At 37.9% G+C, this 18024-nt stretch overlaps 3 protein-coding genes across 8 annotated transcripts in view; 2 read left to right on the top strand and 1 right to left on the bottom strand.

The window, feature by feature from the left end:
* The window catches only part of LOC107754793 (nucleolar transcription factor 1-like), a 13317-nt gene extending 10141 nt beyond the window's left edge, over positions 1–3176 (top strand). For all 5 annotated transcript variants that reach the window (XM_016571394.1, XM_016571407.1, XM_016571399.1 and 2 more), the window contains 7 exons: positions 189–299; positions 451–539; positions 678–867; positions 972–1019; positions 1244–1309; positions 1429–1530; positions 1765–3176. In XM_016571394.1, coding sequence (XP_016426880.1) covers positions 189–299; positions 451–539; positions 678–867; positions 972–1019; positions 1244–1309; positions 1429–1530; positions 1765–1872 — 714 coding nt within the window. In that variant the 3' untranslated portion in view covers positions 1873–3176. The remainder of the gene's footprint in view (positions 1–188; positions 300–450; positions 540–677; positions 868–971; positions 1020–1243; positions 1310–1428; positions 1531–1764) is intronic.
* LOC107755068 (ataxin-7-like protein 3) lies at positions 2924–12998 on the top strand. Its single transcript, XM_016571725.1, has 10 exons — positions 2924–2929; positions 4037–4152; positions 4443–4540; positions 4654–4676; positions 4781–4826; positions 4958–4995; positions 5111–5179; positions 6231–6274; positions 10702–10838; positions 10917–12998. Exons 1-10 carry the CDS (start codon positions 2924–2926, stop codon positions 11144–11146), a joined length of 807 nt encoding a protein of 268 aa, XP_016427211.1. The 3' UTR covers positions 11147–12998.
* Positions 12216–17536, bottom strand: LOC107754824 (transmembrane and ubiquitin-like domain-containing protein 2). 2 transcript variants are annotated; one of them, XM_016571421.1, is made up of 3 exons: positions 17407–17536; positions 15675–16205; positions 12216–13913 (listed from the first exon to the last, which is right to left on the bottom strand). In XM_016571421.1, exons 2-3 carry the CDS (start codon positions 16187–16189, stop codon positions 13526–13528), a joined length of 903 nt encoding a protein of 300 aa, XP_016426907.1. In that variant the 5' UTR covers positions 16190–16205; positions 17407–17536; the 3' UTR covers positions 12216–13525. The 2 variants fall into 2 exon arrangements, with proteins under 2 accessions (XP_016426907.1, XP_016426915.1); XM_016571429.1 differs by having other exon boundaries at positions 17417–17536.
* Positions 17537–18024: the final 488 nt, after the last annotated feature.

Below are 18024 nucleotides of genomic sequence, written 5' to 3'. Positions count from 1 at the left end.
ACGGGTTTGGAACGACATGAGGGTAAGGGATTAATGACAATTTTCATTTTGGGGTGGAGTAACCCTTTAAAGGTTGTGCAAATAAGAATATAACAGTTGACACTTTTTTTTTATTTTTTATGACAGTATATACTGTTATAATAATAATATATAATCCACTGATCTCTCCCTCTTCTTTGCTTTCTCAGAATGATCGAGTGAAAGCTCAAAAAGCCATGGAGGCCACCTGGAACACCATGGAGAAGAAAGAAAAGATCATGTGGATCAAGAAGGCTGCAGAGGACCAGAAGAGATATGAAGTGAGTTCAGACATATCCAAACATTTTGTGGCATTAAAGTCAAACTGCCTTCAATAAAGTAACCGATCATATGCCTGCTGTCTGCATTTTATTCTTTCTGACTTTGTGTGTGCAAGATTTCATACCCTTTTTATTCGTCTGTCTTGTGCAGAGAGAGCTGAGTGAGATGCGATCGCCTGCCCCAGTCGTCACCCCTGGGAAGAAAATGAAATTTGATGGTGAACCGAAGAAACCGCCCTCGTAAGTTTGTTCTGTGTGTGACGGTTATCTACAAATCTTAAACCTCTACAAGGAAAAAGCTGTTGGTGTGTTTGAGGCAGCTCGCTTGTCTTACCTTCCCACTCTTTTCATTCATGCCCTCTTCACCTGTGACTTCAGGAACGGTTATCAGAAGTTCTCTCAGGAGATGCTGTCAAACGGCGAGCTGAATCATCTGCCCATGAAAGAGCGCATGGGTGAAATCGGAGGCCGCTGGCAGCGGCTCCCTCAGAAAGAGAAGGACCGCTACAAAAGACTGGCAGAAGAGAAACAGAGACAGTACAAAGTGCTGCTCGAGCAGTGGCTTGCGGTACGTATCTTTACTGTTATTTAACCTATTCAACACTAGCACAAATAGCTTAATATAAAGATCTAATATTACAACGGTAATATTATATTTTTTCCCCTTCACAGAGTTTATCTTCACAAGAGAGAGCTACTTATAAAGAATATAATTCTCTGGTGAGTCATAAATTTGGATCTACTCAGTATTGCAGTCTAACTTGTCAAAATAGACTTGAATTATATACCATAAGATGTTTCTCAAATCAATGTTTATATTTTGTATGTAAAATGGTAATATTTAATCATTTAAGAAGAAATCAAATATTTAAATTTGGCTCTTCTGTAACACTCCCTGCCTGCAGTTCTGTCCGTTTAAGGTTTTTTCTTAAACATTTCTGCAGAAACGGAGGAGCACAGCAAAACCAGGTGGCACCGCTGCTAAAGCGAAACCCAAGGCCAAACAATCGGTGAGTTTGATCATACATAGTCTTAAATCACTCTGCATTTATCGGTCACTATGTACATTTTTAGCAGCATGTAGGCCTACTGATTGAGTGTTCTGTATCAATTGTGACCTTGTCCAAAGGAAGAGGAAGAGGATGACGACGATGATGATGATGACGATGATGATGAAGAGAAGGAATCTGAAGACGGATCATCCTCCGATGACGACAGCGATGATGACGATGTAAGATTCATAGCATGCTGGTCACATTGCTCTTTTAACATGTATATGATATAGGATCAGCCTTTGATTTTGCAATATTGGTTTTGTCATTGATTAGAAATATGGAGAGCAGCAATCGGGTTCCAGAAAAATACTGTTCTTTTTCTCCATAGGGAATTTTTAACGACAACTGATAAACGTTGTCATACTTTGAATGAAAATAATGAAAGATAATCTTTCCAAATTCACTTCCAGAATGAAGAAGACATGGAGAACGAAGAGGTTGAGGATAAAGAGAATAAATCAGAAAGCAGCAGCAGCGCTTCCAGCTCTGACGATTCATCGGACTCAGACTCAGACTGAGCCCACAGACTGCCAGAAATGCTGTGAACTGAGCCATGAGCCAGGGGGTCTGAGCCTGCTCTGCACTGCGCTCTTCTCACCACAGGAGGGGGCTCACCCCGCTGTCACACCTCTCACACACTCTTTCCTGTGCTTCTCTTCTGTTCTGTTCTCCCCTGCACTTCTGCTTTTATTTGTAACTCCCTCAATGAATTGGCTCGGCAGGTTTTAAAGCATTTTAGGCAACGTGTACGAGGATGTATGGTCTTAATTCCTCCCAACACCGAAAAAAAGGGTGCAGTGCTCTGCTATTGGCTTGTAGTAGTCGTGAAGCGTTATTAGGACGCCCCGTGTTTATATTTTAGAGGACATAGAGAGCACCAGGTGCCATTTTCTTTTCCGTAAATGAGCCAAAGAGTCTCTTAGTTTCACAGATTATTTCGGGAGGTACAGGGGACCAAATAATTGCACTCTGAAGAATGTTTGCTTTCTTTTCTTCTGTCTGTACCTCTCCTGTTCTTCCTAGTAGCGTTGTTCCTCTCCTTTTCCTGCTCCCTCCATTTTTGCTTTGGTGTTTTTGCTTTTTCGGTTCAAAAAATTGTGGTATTTTCAGGAACAATGAAGCCATTTTGAATGTCACCGCATGGCCCCCACTGGTCTCGCACGCGGTTCTTGTTCAGCAGGCATTTGTGTGCTACCCTTACCTGCTCCTGATGAGGGGTTAAAGGTGAAAATGGACTATTTATTTTTGTCCTGTTTTAGGAATGCTGCCCGTAGCTGTTTCGTGACAGCTGACGGGTTTGAGTTCACTGTTCATTCAGATAATAAAACCGACTGATGTTACATAACGAGGAGGACTAGTTTATCAGTTAATTGTTTGGCAACGCAAGCAATGTTCTTGCAGAAATATGCTTGTCTTTTTTTTTTTTCACCAACATGTTTTTCTTCCATTTGTTAATAATGGTTATGTATTGTTTGAAGCTGACTTTTTGTTCCTCTTTCCAACCACTGTTTTATTTGGTGCTCCAAAGAACTGTTTTTTTTCTTTTTAAAACGATATGTTTTAAATATGATGGATGTGAGTTACCCCACAATTCAGTGCACTTATGATGGAATCCCTTGCTCACAAGCCCTGTGATTTTTTTTCAGTATTCCTCTTTCTTCATTTCACTCATTAGCCCATAATGTCAACCACTTCACAGGTCTTTAATGCACCAGCTCATGGAATGTAATGGAGATGTTTTATTTAAGAGAGGGGTACCGTTATTTGTTATGTGTTTATGTATATATGAGCAGTTTTGAGGGTGACTGGTATATTCTCTCATTCCAATGCCCTGGCCTGATATGGCAACTAAATTTAGTTAAGCCCATAACCCAGCTTCTTCTGCTGAGCTACCACCTTTTACTCAGTATTTTTATGCAGCCCTCAACTTAATAGGGGCACTGTAAGTGATTTTCCCCTCTATCTAAAATTTTGAGCCTTGGTAAGTTGCATATAAAGACAAGCGTATAATTTTGAGGGGGTTGCTGTAAAAACAGAGCTGGATGCTGTATTTGCTGTACCAGACATGTGACCTTTATTCTAGGCACCCGAAATAATTAAGGCCTGTATCATGCAAAACGTTGTGTTCTTTCAGTTTGAAAAACATAATTTGGTTATAGATGATTTGAATGATGGGCCGGGATAAGAAACCCAGTGGACCTTTCAAGATTTGTTGATATTTTATAGGATTTTGAGACTTTCAAATAGATTTGGGTTGGTTCAGTGCTGTTGTAAGGTATTTGTACATATAGCTTTCTTTTTCTTTGTTTTTTCATTATTGTAACATTATTGTGTTTGTATTTTCAGTTGGCTAAGCAATATTCTGCTATAGCCAAAATTATTTTTTGTCAATTGGGGACATGTTTTTAATTTGGTGAGTTTTAGGTTTTATTTTTTTTACCCCCTTCCCATGTTTGTTTGTTTATTTGTAGAAATGGCAAAAAAAGAGAAATTTGTACTACAGATTTGAAACATTTGGACGTTTTCTATAGCAAGAGATGTTATATCCCTGCAATTTACAATATGAGCAAATAAACCTCTTAAACAGTGTTTGTGTTCTCTCTGTGTGTGTGTGTGTGTATATAATTTATTAGCAATTAAATACTTACGTAATTGTTTTATTTATGTGACTGCGTTGGGAAGAATAAGGAGTGTGTGTGTCCCAACTGCAGCCGGAGTATTGCGGCCTCTCGCTTTGCTCCTCATCTGGAGAAGTGTCTCGGCATGGGCCGCAACAGCAGCCGAATAGCCAACCGCAGGTCAGCGGGCTGTGAGCTCACACCATTTAACTCATTATTCTGTGAAGGGAATGCTTAAAGCAACAGTTGACCAAAATGATTTACTCATCCTAATGTCTGAGCTTTGTTGTTTTTCTTCAGTGTTTTTAGTCTATTGCCATGTACTGGTGGGAAAATTTGTTGGGGGTGACCCATTTCTAACAATTATTATTTTCCAGAGATTGCACTTTCTGCCAGATAGAGAGATATTGATCCCTGAGGGAAAATTCTAGTGACGTTTCAAAGCATTGATTGTTCTGCTTTTTCTACAGAATAGCCAGCAGCAACAACACAAGCAAGTCAGAAAGCGATCAGGAAGACAATGATGATATCAATGACAACGACTGGTCCTATGGTTCAGAAAAGAAAGGTGAGCTGATCCAGTCTGTCTGTTTCTCTCTTTTCCTCTTACTTCCTACACCACTATTTGTCTCTAAGTGTTGCACTTTATTAATGATAACAGTTAATCTCTTATTTTCACAGCCAAGAAGAGAAAGTCAGAAAAGGTATAAAACTGTTATCAGATATGAACTCGTTGAAAATGCAAGCAAAATATTCTAAATTAAAATAAATTGAAAATAATATTTAAAAATAAATCTGTGTGTTTTAGAATCCAAACTCTCCCAGGAGATCCAAATCCCTGAAGCACAAGAACGGTGGGTTTTATTCTGACTGAATCTAGCTTTCAGGAGTTGTTTAAAGGTAGTGCAGTGCATGACAGACAGCAGGTTTCACTTGAATGTGTTGTGAGTCTTTTTGTGAGTCTTTTTGTCTTGTCGCTCTGCAGGAGAGCTCAGCAGTAATGTCAATCCAGACCTATACAAGGTGAGATGATTAATTATTTTAATATGTATAACACTGGTTCTTGCTTTCACTGTTGCATTTGTTACTGTAGTATTACGGCGATTGTTGTTTCACTCTCACTCATTCACTCTTGCAGTATAACTACAGCTCTGGCATCAATTATGAGACTTTGGGACCTGAGGAGCTGCGCTCCATACTGACTACGGTAAACTATTATAAATTATTATTATATTCTTACATAGAGAATATATTATTATATTAAGAATATATTAGTAAGAGTATATTATATTCTTATGTAATCATATTTTATTTATTATTATATAGACCGTTTAACATATTAGATTTATTTTTAGAAGGAAAAAAAGAGAACATTTTTTATTTATACCTCCCTCCCCCCACCCAAAAAAAAAGAATACTAATAAATATAAGAAAAAAATAAAGAATAGTAAATTATCTAAAAATTCTAGATTAGGTCCACAAATAAAAGTCTCATAATTAACAAATAATTTAATTATTAATTACAGTGGAAAGAAAATCTTAATTCATCTTCAGTGCACCGATATACAGTGCTGTTGCACTATGGGCGTCCCAAATTTGAATCCCGGCTCGAGGCCCTTTCCCCATTCCCCCCCCCCCCCCCCTCCCACTTTGCTTCCTGTCAAATCTTAACTGTCCTATCATCATAAAGTAAGAATAAAAACACCAAAAAAATGCAATTCAAAACGTAATTTAATTAAAAATATTATCTTCTCTACTTATCCAAACTCTTGATGTTTTTTTCTACCATATAGTGATGTTTCAGATTTAAATGCAGGTAGATTAAAATCTTTATATAGGAAAATATGTATATTTCCAACTAAAATAATACTTGCATGTAGTGGAGTGTTAGAATTTTTTTTGTGTGTTTTTTGTGTATGACCACCTCAAATTATCGTATATGCATTCAGTGGTAAATTAATGTCAACGATTTCACTGTAGTAGACCAAATAAAGGGGACAGCTAATATTTTGAACATCTGCAATTATTAGCATAATTTTGGCCATTATTAGAAGCGGTATTTCCTATTTTTTCTGTTATAAAATCTACCAAGATCAAATTTCAGATATTTTTGGTGAATTTTTTGTAAATGAGTGAAATAAGTGTTAATCATTTTAGTTTCATTTCAGCTGTTTTGCCATTAAATAGTATTATTGGCATTATGCAATCTCTCATCCACTGGAGTTTACCTCTTGCTAACAGGCTTTCTCTTTCCTCAGCAATGTGGGGTCGTATCAGAGCACACAAAGAAGATGTGTACTCGGTAAGAATTCAGTCCATATTTGTTTTGTAGGAAACGGGGAAACTATAAAAATAAACATCTGTGATTTTATTCTTACAAATGCACACTGTGGTACACTCACTGGCATTAAGAGTTTATTTCCATTACCTTATTGACTGTGAAAGTCACCAAGTTTGTCATCTTTCTTGCCAGCGAAGAGTAAGTATTTTTCCACAGCAGGCATATATTATGAGGAATAAAAACTTACTGAAGGCTGAAACATCTGTGAAACCAGTCTAGGAGATTTAAGGGCTTTGCACATTTTATGCCTGGCCAAAACATTTTTTTTTTAAATTCTGTGTTAAAGCTACTTATAACCCTGCATTCAGGAACATTTAGATGTTGAACTGCACACGGACGAACAGAGTAGGGCAGTCAGGGTCTTCCTCTCCTTGGGCCGTCCGCGTGAGTTTCACTCCTTCTCCCAACCCTGACCTCTCCCTGTCAGAAAACAAGTAGTTTTCCCACCCGTCCCCCTCTCTCTCTCTCTCTCTCTCTCTCTCTCTCTCTCTCTCTCTCATATATAATATACCTCTGTTCATCAAGCTTGTTCTTTGTAGCAGCTGCCCAAACATAAAGGTGAAAAACTAATAGGTCCTAGTATTGAGACTTGTGGCACACCATCTGGAGTCAGTGTACAGCTTAGTCTGCTGTGATTTTTCTTTTTTACAATGAGATTTTATTTGTTCACAAACTAGCAATGAGCAATACAAGCATTTATTAACCTTAGTTGTTGTAAATTTCAGCATTTACTAATACTAATTTTAAGTCAAAATTTGCGTCTATTGTTAACAGTAGTTAATGCATTGTGAACTAAAGGCTGGAATACACTACACAATGTTTTCCCAGATTTTTTTCCCCAATTTGCAGTCTGGAAGAGCCAACATTAGTTGGAGAAAGCCACAGTCAGTCTGCAGATTTTGGGCAGTCAAAAGCTGACAGATTTCACAGAAAATCACGTAGTGTATTGTGTGCAGACTTAGCTTCATGATTCCATCCAGACGGCGGATATCAAACATGTTTAATATATTGAGCCAATTTTTGAAAACACTGTTCTCCATTTAAAGCGACAAGAATTGTTTCAGTGTGATTTTTGTGGTGTTCTGAATGACTTTAAGCTTTAACAGATTTAAAGGGTTAGTTCACCCAAAAATGAAAATTCTGTCTTTAATTACTCACCTTTATGTCGTTCCAAACCCGTAAGACCTCCGTTCATCTTCCGAACAAAAATTAAGATATTTTTGATGAATTCTGAGAGCTCTCTGACCCTCCCATAGACAGCAATGTAATTTCCCCGATCAAGGCTCAGAAACGTAGCAAGGACATCGGTAAAATAATCCATGTGACGTCAGGGGTTCAACCATAATTTTACGAAGCTACAAGATTACTTTTTGTGCGAAAAAAAACAAACGACTTTATTCAGCAATTTTCGTCTCCTCCGCATCACCCTGGCGCCATTTTGGAGATTATCCACTGAACATAAACAGCGTATGCTGTTCTGTGTCAGCTGTGGATACATTGTTTTCGTTCAGATCAAAGTGTAAACAACGTAAAAAACGTATCCGCGTGGCGCAGCTGACACAGAACAGCATACGTTGTTTACGTTCAGTGGATACTCTCCAAAATGGCGCCAGGGTGATGCGGAGGAGACGAATTGCTGAATAAAGTCGTTATTTTTTTTTTTCTTTGCACACAAAAAAGTAATCTTGCAGCTTCGTAAAATTATGGTTGAACCCCCGATGTCACATGGATTATTTTACCGATGTACTTGCTACGCTTCTGAGCCTTGATCGGGGTAATTACATTGCTGTCTATGGGAGGGTCAGAGAGCTCTCAGAATTGATCAAAAATATATGGGAGGGTCAGAGAGCTCTCAGAATTGATCAAAAATATCTTAATTTGTGTTCTGAAGATGAACGGAGGTCTTACGGGTTTGGAACGACATAAAGGTGAGTAATTAATGACAGAATTTTTTTTTTTTTGGGTGTACTATCCCTTTAAGGGGATGATGTCCGGTTTTTCTCTGTAACCATTTATATGTCGGCAAATGTTTAGTGCTATAAAATCTGTTCAGATATTAAAAGTCATATAATGTATTCCAGGCCCAACATGAACAAACAATGAACAACTGTATTTTTATGAACTATTATTAACAAAAGTTAATAAATGATGTAAAAAATGTTTTGTGCATTGTTAGTTCATGTTAGCTAATACAGTGTTTCCCAACCGGGGTGCCGTGTAAAAAATAATTTTAAAAATATTTTTAAATTGCTCAAATGTTCAAAAAAGCATCTATTATATAATATCCATTTCTGATGTCGCCAATAATTAGAGATGCACCGAAATTTCGGCTGCCGAAAATTAGTTCACCGCTCAGGTTTCACTTTCACGTGGTGTGACGCTTTGCGTATTATCCCGCTCTATGCGTGTGCGCTCCGCTCAGCTCCACTCATATACCGTTCATGCTCATCGGAACAGCAAAATCCACTCCAAAACTGAGCCGACAGGAAACATCGATGTAATGCAGTATTGCTTCTGTCTGCAATAGCCCTACTGTGTTGTAACATGGTGTGGTATATGGGCAACTCTGGTAACGCTGCCCTCTCATTCATTGATCTGCTAACCGCTATGTTATGCTCACGTGTTCTGATAATAATAGCTTTCTAGGACTAAACATTATTTGGATAATATCTGGATATATAATGGATAAATATCTTAACCCTACTGTTAGACCCACCTGAAAAACTAAAAAGCAATTTATCTAATTCGTTATTTTTTATTTGTGCTATCATTATTAACTTCTTTATTTGTTCTTATTTTATTACTGACTGCTTACTTGTCATTTTTTATTCAATTCAAAGTTTGAAATCAAGCGATCTCGTGCTACTGCACCAAAATTACCCCACTGTAAAATTAAAAAAACACTGAGTGAGCAAAAATTTGTGAGATAGCTAGTTATAATGGTAATTAAATAATGTTTACATATGTATAAAAGCCTACATTAAAATCTGTCATATAAATTGGTCTCTTCATTAGAAATTAGCCTACTGATTGCCACCATTGATGGACAATTTTTTAAAATAATATTAAAAATATCTGTATGACATTATATTCTGCAGTTCTTCCCTGTTGTACCGAATATCTATACTTTTAAAATTATCATATCGAAGTTAGAAATTCAAATATTGTGACAAAATTAATTTTGTAGGGTGCCACAAGTTTGTTAATTTCCAAAGGGTGCCGCGACTGAAAAAAGGTTGGGAAACACTGAGCTAATACATTAAGTAATGTTAAAGGGGTGGTTCATTGCGATTTCACTTTTTTTAATGTTAGTGTGTAATGTTGCTGTTTGAGCATAAACAATATGTGCAAAGTTACGAAGCTGAAAGTTCAATGCAAATGGAGATATCGTCTTTTAAAATTCTGGCAGTTTAATGCATACAAAAATGGCTGGTAGGGACTACAACGAGTTACTTCCCGGGTTCGTGACGTAACAAACCCAGATAAACCTCGCCCTCGGGAAAAGTCAGCAAAAGGGGGTGAAGCCATGCTGCACTGCTTTAGAGAAGAGGAAGAGAAAACTAGAGGTGCATGTAAAAATCAATTCGTATATGAATCGCGATTCTGTCTTCTAACGATTCTAATGGATTCACAAGTTTCAAAATCAGTGTTCTAAAGCAGCGGTTCTTACTACTGTTCCTCGCGTCCTTGCGTTTACAATACAACCGGAGCTCATGCTGCTGAGGTGAGGGTCGGACGTTTAGACTCGCACTAGAGGCGGTTTAGCCAATCACAACACACTGGGCTAACTAACCAATCAGAGCCCATCGCCTATTTCTGAGGGAGGGGCTTCATAAAAGCAGGAAATGATCTTTTTTTTAAAAAAACGAAGCATTAACACGTTAGACTGCACCCCATAAACAATCAAGCCTAGAAAAAAAACAGTGAACCACCCCTTTAACAAACCTTATTTCACAGTGTTACTAGTGATAGTTTTGTTCAGTTTAAATAATGATTTGCTCATGCTTTTTCTTTTTTCATGAAGAATCCCAATTTTTCTAGTCCTTTTCATTTATTAACTCAACATAATATTTCCATAATTAACACTATCGTTTTTTTCAAGCTTTTGTAGACTCCTTTACATTTAAGGCACTTCGTAGATGCTGTTATCCAGAGCAAGTTAAAAAAAAAAGTTCTTTAGCTTCACGATTTTAATAATGCTTGTTGAAAATTCAATGTGCCATATTAACCTGTAAAATAAAGGGTGACGGAAGAAACTGTGGCAGCTCATCTGCAAATATCTCTTTTGTTTCAAATCTGTTGATTGTTTCTTTAAACTGAGGTTCTTGTTAAATGTGTGCTTATTCTGCATTTGTCTCTATGTAGTCATCTTGCTTCCTGTCTGATAGGTCAATGCTACCTGACTCTGAAACAATGCTGGAAAACGACGGCTATGATGCCCCTGATGGCCAACTAATCATGTCTCGCCTCCAGTGGGACGGCTCCTCAGATATCTCACCATCAGATTCGGCATCTTCAAAAGCCAGTGAGTTTTTCATGAACGCTTTTAAAAACGACACCCTCTGTCTGTTTTTTTTCCACTTATTCGCAGTCTCGTTCTCAGGCACCAATAACTCTGAATCTAAGATACCTAAGAAAAAGAACAAGCCCAGTACACTGACTCTGACTACCACTGGAGGTGGAGGAGAGCGGGACAAAGGGCAGGAACGAGAGAGAGTAGTAGGCGGCGGCGGGAGCAGCAGCGCCCAGAATGCACTGGGCCTGTCCAGTCGAAAAAAGCGACCAAAACTGCCCATTCCCCCAGCTCCTAGCATCTACGATGACCTGAACTGATGAACATGCATCATATTTACACACCGAGTTTGTGATCATGACATGAGTTCTTATGTGATCTCTGGTTTCCACCATTTCAAGGTTTATGAACGAGATGAGACAAACTCTCTGTTGAATGCGTGTAAGAGAGAAAATATCTGGGGACCATTTCAGACATTTGTATCTGGGGCACAAGAGAGTACATTTGTTACGGCACAGTGTTGCACATTGAAAAGTGAGCGTTTTTGTGATTAAATGTGTTTTTTGTGTGTGGATGTGAGCTGGAGCAAGCATTTGTTTTTATTTTACTGTGTTATTGCATACTCTTGTGTGTGTATACATGAGATTTGGTTTACAGTGACACATGAAAATGTGACATGGTGAATGTTGGAGATTGTATGAATGTGAATGGGATGTTGCAAATATTTTGTTCCCTGTTGGCTCTTGTTTTACTGTAGGTTAATCTGTGCAATGTCCTCTACTGGTTTTAAAGGGTAACTTTCTTTCATATCGTCTTGCTAATGTTACTGGAACCTGTTGATCTCTTCTCAGCTGCTTTCTGCAAGCGAAGCTACTACTCATACTCTCTGCTAAATAATGGACTTGCATAGTGCTACCGACAGCTTTCTGCCAAATCTGTGGATACACAATCTTTTGTCTGTTTTGAAGTTAATATTCTTGTTTGTAGTCATGGCTAATATTTCTTGTCTGATACTCTATTTATTTAGTTTAGTGTCAATGTTTGTATCTTTTTTTTATAATCATGGCTTTTTGACTCCTTGATCTGTAACATGCATTTTCTCTGATTACAATGTTTAAATGGCTGAAGAGTTCGATGAGCCTTAGAGCACTTACTATGTTAGCTGTCAGCTTGTTTTGTATAAAATATGGTTGGTAAAAATAAAAAAAAGTCAGAAATGCAAATAGCAATTGAAGATGCACTTAAATGGATAAAATCCAGCCCTTATAAGCGCCTTATTGTTTTTTCAGTAAAATTTTTTTATCATTGAGCTGTGGTTTGTGAATTTTGTTGCTTGAGGTTTAAATGACCTGAGAGTTTCTCTGAATGTGAATTGAAATGTCTGCATGATGGAGAAAAAAAGCAAAAACATGGTACAACTTAGGATATAACATTGCTGTGGGTGGATGTTTCTTCTGTGATGCTCAGTTATTGCTCTGGCACTCAATGAACTGTAGTAGCTCTGTAACAGTCTAAATAAATGTTTCTCACTCAAAAAGTTCTCACACTCATTCATAAACTACTCTTAAAAGGACAGTTCACCCAAAAATTGTCATGACTTATTCAACCTCATTTCATTCCAATTTCCAAGCATGTATGACTTTTTCCATACAGTGGAAGTTACTGGCTCCAATATAGTTTAGACGTTCTTCAATGTGTGTGTGGATAAGAACAAAAACATTTCAAAGATGAGCAATTTTATTCAGAATTACTGCAAAACAAAACCAAAATGCATTTTAATTAAAGAGGTGCTAGTTGTCCGTTATAGCGAGAATGAGAAGGTAGACTAGTTTTCCCCTAAAACATATGCAGATATTGCTGACAAAAGTGACCCATTCATACAAGAACCATCAAACTTGTCAGAGAGCTTTAAGGTTCCTCTATGCCCCTTTTGATTTATCTACAGTAAATACATTGCTTATATACAGATTTTACACAAGAGAAAAACTTATTTGCTTTGTTATCGATGTCACATATGAAATGCAGTGAGTTTTCTACAGTCTCTTTAGAAAACTCCAGTATGTTTGCATGGAAAATCTTCATCATGTATAAAACTCTTGTGTCCTAAATGATAACTATGAGCTGTAACTAGCAGCAGACATGCTAAACCAGACTGTTATGTAGAAATAAGTGAAATAAATACAGATTTCAGTGACACTGGCAAAAGAAACAAAAAAAATCCTTCAATCACAAACATCAAAAACGAGCTCGAGTAAACTGATGTCTCAAAATAACTACTGTACTGAGATCTGAACATATGACATTTTTTGCTACTACAGAAGATAGTGGTGCTATTACCAGTGAAGAAGAGACACATAATTGATAAAAACCAATCAAGTCGACACAAATTGCGATTCCTCTAAATGAAAAGCCCAGTCGGACGTGGGATCCTGACTTCACTTTATACATAGAAGCTACACAGAGATTAAATTAAAACAATTTTTAAGAAGCTAAGTTATATAGCAGTGTTACTTTGTGCTGCTCACAAATGAAGCTGAAAGCACTAGCACACATCTCACCGCACGCTCGACTTCAGACGTCTAAATGGCACCAGAACCCTCGAGGGCTCCCTGAGAACTTTCTCGGCTACCTCTGATTGATTATTTTCACGTCCTATCGTTTCCCTAATACTGGCATCATTCCTCTCTTCGTCCGTCTTCTCATCGACTGTGCATGCCGAAGATGAGGAAGCTGAAGAAGACCGTGACCCCAATCAAAGAGATGGTGGCCGGGGCAGTGAACAGCTGGCGGTAGTTGATTCGGAAGTACCAGACGACGGCGAGCAGCACCACGAACACGGGGATCACCAGGCTTCCTGTGCTGAGAGCCACGCCGGCCGAGCGCAGCCCCACGCTGAGCATGGAGCCCCTCCCGGCTCGAGGGTTCTCCTCTGCGGCCATCTCACGCAGCGCCTGGGCTTGAGAGATGTGACAGTGGAGGACGCTGTTGTGGGTGATGTTGAGGGACAGGAGAGAGCGCTGAGGGTCCTGCAACAGCTGACCCTGGTAGATGAGCTTAATCTGATGTTCACGGCCAGAGAAGTATTTACTGATGGAGAGATAGAGAGAGAAATCATTAACAAACAATAGAGAGTTGCTTGTGCAATTAAGCAACAGCGAATAATGGAGGGATTTTTTTATGCATTTGTTTTTGCAGTCTCACCCTGTCTTGTGACTTGCAAGTGTTACTGCATTAAGACGTTAATGTTTTGAAGTGGTTTAAACATCAGTAGCAAAATGCTGAAGCAGCTGACTCGGTCAGGGTGAGGTGGTCATGTGGATGGCAAAACATTTTGTGTGTGAAATGTAATACATAAAGAAATGTATACAAAATTCGGAAAAATAAAATGAAGAATATTGAAAATGTAAAACTTAAAGTACTGTTCAAAAGTTTGGGGTCAGTAAGATCAAAAGTGAGAGTAAAGACATTTTCAATGTTCCAAAAAATACAAATGAATGCTGTTCTTTGAACTTTCTATTCATCGAAGAAGCTTGAAATAAATATATCACAGTTTCCACAAAATATTAAGCAGCACAATTGTTTTAAACACTGATAATAATAAATGTTTCTTGAGCAGCAAATCAGCATATTAGAATGATTTCTGAAGGATCATGTGACACTGAAGACTGGAGTAATGATGCTGGAAATTCAGCTTTGCATCACAGGAATACATTTAGCAGTGGACAAATTTAAAATATATTAAAACAGAAACAGTTATTTTAAATGTTTATGACATTTCAAAATATTACTATTTTACTGTATTTGTCTATTCCTTGGTGAGCACAAGAGACTTATTTCAAACACATTTTAAAAACCTACTGACTTTATTTGTCAAATAAATAAAATCCAGTCACTAACATACTGGCTTCTAAAAATACCCTTTCATGTAATTTGAGAAGAAACACGTAAAAATCAAGGTATATACTGACTACAATAAGGCTGAAAAAGTACTTTTAGTAATTTTATTTTTTTTATTTTTTTCACAGTCCTAGATCTGTGGTCGGCTGCATAAACTGCTTAGACGGTCACACTTTAAGGTCCAATTCTCGCCATTAACAAACCATTTACCATTTTGCCTCAAACTCCTAATTTGCTGCTTATTAATAGTTAATAAGGTAGTTGTTACATTTAGGTACTGGGTAGAATGAGGGATGTAGAATATGGTCATGCAGAATATGTGCTTTATAAGCACTAATAAACAGCCAATGTGTAAATAATAGGCATGATAATAAGCAACTAGTTAATAGTGAGAATTGGTCCCTATACTAAAGTGTTACCACTTAGACTAGTTTTAGTACTAGTCACATACTTATTTACATTTCAATTTTGCACATAACATAGCTGTACATACAAAATAGTCTAATTTGTATATTATTCCTTTCATTATCTGTGTCTTGTCTTGTCACTGTCATTCTGTTGCTCTGTGGAGCTTGTCACTAAAACAAATTCCTCGTATGTGTAAACATACCTGGCAATAAAGCTCATTCTGATTCTGATTCTGATTTAAGGTTAGTCATCTAATTTTTTTTAAGACTGATCACAACTTTTTTTTCACAGTTATATAAAAACGAGGATTGGTCAAATTTGAATCCTAAAAGTCAGACTGATTACACTGACACTGACTTAGTACTTAGTACTGACTTTATTTATTATAATTCCATTACACTATATAATAATTCCCCTATGTTTAAAGATTAAACACAAACTTAAGTTCAAATCAGACTTTAAAGAAAGTATTTTTTGATTTCTCCAATTCATATAGAAGAGTTAACTTTTTCACTGCCTGCCTCATGTGTGTGTTTCTCTCACCTCTTCAGCAGTCCAACGGTGTCCTGTGGTCTGAGTACTGCCAGCTCCTCCGTGTCATTCAGGAACTTCAGTCTCACAGTGATACTGGCGGCCTCATCCTCTGCCTCCTCTTCCGTCCCTTCCTCCTTCCCCTCTTCTCTTTCATCACCCTGAACATAGCTCACTTTCTTTCTCCCACCCTGAATATCCAGCAGCTCCTCTCCAGGCACATCCTCTCGCCCATCCGGCCGGGCCTCTCCCTCTTCCTGCTTCTCCTCCTCCACGGGCTCTTCGTCCTGCTGCTCGCTGGGCTCTGAGCTGGGCGGGGGGTTGGCGTAGCTGTCGTGACCCCCGAGGCCGATGAGGGAGGCGTGGGCGCCCACGGTGAGAATGGTCCCCAGAATGTGATCTCCGCGGTCGGCCACGTGGGTAGACAGCCAGGCAAGAACCACGGCCAGGAACAGGACGACCACGCCGCCCAAAGCCGTGGCCTCCTCGCCGAGCCCGTCAAGCACAGTTAGAGCACACACCGCCATCCCAGCCCCTCTTGACCTGCGCAGACAAGAAAAAGAAAGATCACATCAACCATGTTCACAACCCTTTTTACTTCCATCATGTGACAAATTACCAATTAAAGCAGGATATTTAATTTCACTGCAAAAAAAGGCTCCTCTTACTTAGTATTTTTGTCTTGTTTCTAGTCAAAATATCTAAAAATTCTCTAATTAAGATGCATTTACTAGATAAGCAAATTGATATAAAGATATTTAGTCTTGTTTCCAGGGGGAAAAACTAAATTAAGTGCATTTTGCTAAAAATAAGTAAAATTATATTTTATTTCTTATAGTAAAATACTATATATATATATATATATATATATATATAAACAGACTTATTAGACATATAACAAAAACTAATAAAATCAATGACAACACAACAAAATTACTAAAACTTTAACTGGAATTCAAAAGAAAATGGAAAATATAAAAATGAAAACTAATTGAAAATATCAAAAACTATTCATAGTATCTCAACGATTCTATTGATATTACTCAAGTCTTTCATAATAAGATCAGAAAAGTGCATTAAAAAGCAAATCAAGCTCAGAAGTCATCTCAATCTTAGTGACCTGCTTGAATCTGAGATTTATAATAGGTAATTATTGTCTTTGGATGTTGTTGGACTTTAATTATGGGTTAGACTGTTAGAAAGCATTAACGGTCTGGCTGGATCATCTAGCAAAGCATCAGTGTGTTGTATGGATCGTTAAGAGTGTAAAGACCCGCAGCCAACTCTTGTTACCTAACACAAAGTGACACACTTCTAGGCTGCATTAGGCAATAAGCCCATGACATTAAGTACTGAGTGACATACATTTCTTGCATTAAAACTATAATTCTCCTCTGTTAAGTTTTATATTAGTTCATTAATAATACAGTATTACCAGACAGTTTGTACATTTAGATGTTCGCTAGCGATTTCCGCTAAAGCCTTGAAATCTTGAACAAACCTTCATCGTTGCACATTTAATGTCGCCCACAGGGCCTAGAATGATCTACAGTCGATACAAAACACAAATGAGACGAAGTACCGAACAGTAAAAATACATTTAATGAAAAAGTATCTGCTTTGTTTTGTCTGTCTGCGAGGGAATGCAGCTAACGTTAATCATGTAGCGGCGATGTATGACGACCTTGATTCGCACGTTTTAACAGAACACATGTTCTTTAAACAGACATAACAGCACATTTACCTTCTCTTACTTCAGATCATTCTGGATCGACGCTGTTTTAATCCCTACACCGGTTGAAAGACGAAACGCTTGGCTCAGAAATAAATAAACACACGTACAACCTCACGCGCACGCGCACGCATACAGCTGACGCTAGGGCTGGGAATCGATTCCAAAAGGAATCGATTCCTCGATTTTTAGGATGCAGCCTTCCGTTTGAGAAGCACCATTCACCTCCCTCATGCTCGCTAAAAGCCGTAATTACGAGAGTTGTGAGATAAAAGATTATTTTCATTTTTATATTTGTATTACCATTCGCCTCCCTCATGCTCGCTAAACGTGATTAGAAGTCTGATTAGTTTCCTGATTCGGATAGATAGTTTTAATGAACCAGTTAAAAAAATTAAAAAAAAACGATTCAGAGGTTATTTTACGGTGGAACTGGCTTGCCCACAATTTTGAGCGCTGCACGACAGAATAGATCATGACGTAATCGAGGGTCTTGTTCTTATTACCATCTAAAATACTATTTTTTAAAACATTTCTATCAGCCAATGATAATTATAAAAGATTATAATCCCGAGCATAGATCAGTGGCCGAGAGCGCATCTGATTGACAGATAAACCACGAGCTCTATC

This window comes from Sinocyclocheilus rhinocerous, unplaced genomic scaffold, assembly GCF_001515625.1.
Source record: "Sinocyclocheilus rhinocerous isolate Xijiao unplaced genomic scaffold, SAMN03320098_v1.1 scaffold1063, whole genome shotgun sequence".
Classification (NCBI taxonomy): Eukaryota; Metazoa; Chordata; class Actinopteri; order Cypriniformes; family Cyprinidae; genus Sinocyclocheilus; species Sinocyclocheilus rhinocerous.
Note: the sequence above shows the minus strand (reverse complement) of the source record. Positions and strands in the feature narration are given on the sequence as shown.

Coding starts and splice junctions, on each gene's coding strand:
- LOC107755068 (XM_016571725.1), top strand. Junction 4,677..4,780: donor AGAAGAGAAAGTCAGAAAAG/GTATAAAACTGT, acceptor TGTGTGTTTTAG/AATCCAAACTCTCCCAGGAG. Junction 6,275..10,701: donor ACAAAGAAGATGTGTACTCG/GTAAGAATTCAG, acceptor CCTGTCTGATAG/GTCAATGCTACCTGACTCTG.
- LOC107754824 (XM_016571421.1), bottom strand. CDS start 16,189: ATGGCGGTGTGTGCTCTAACTGTGCTTGACGGGCTCGGCGAGGAGGCC. Junction 13,914..15,674: donor ACCGTTGGACTGCTGAAGAG/GTGAGAGAAACA, acceptor TCTCTCCATCAG/TAAATACTTCTCTGGCCGTG.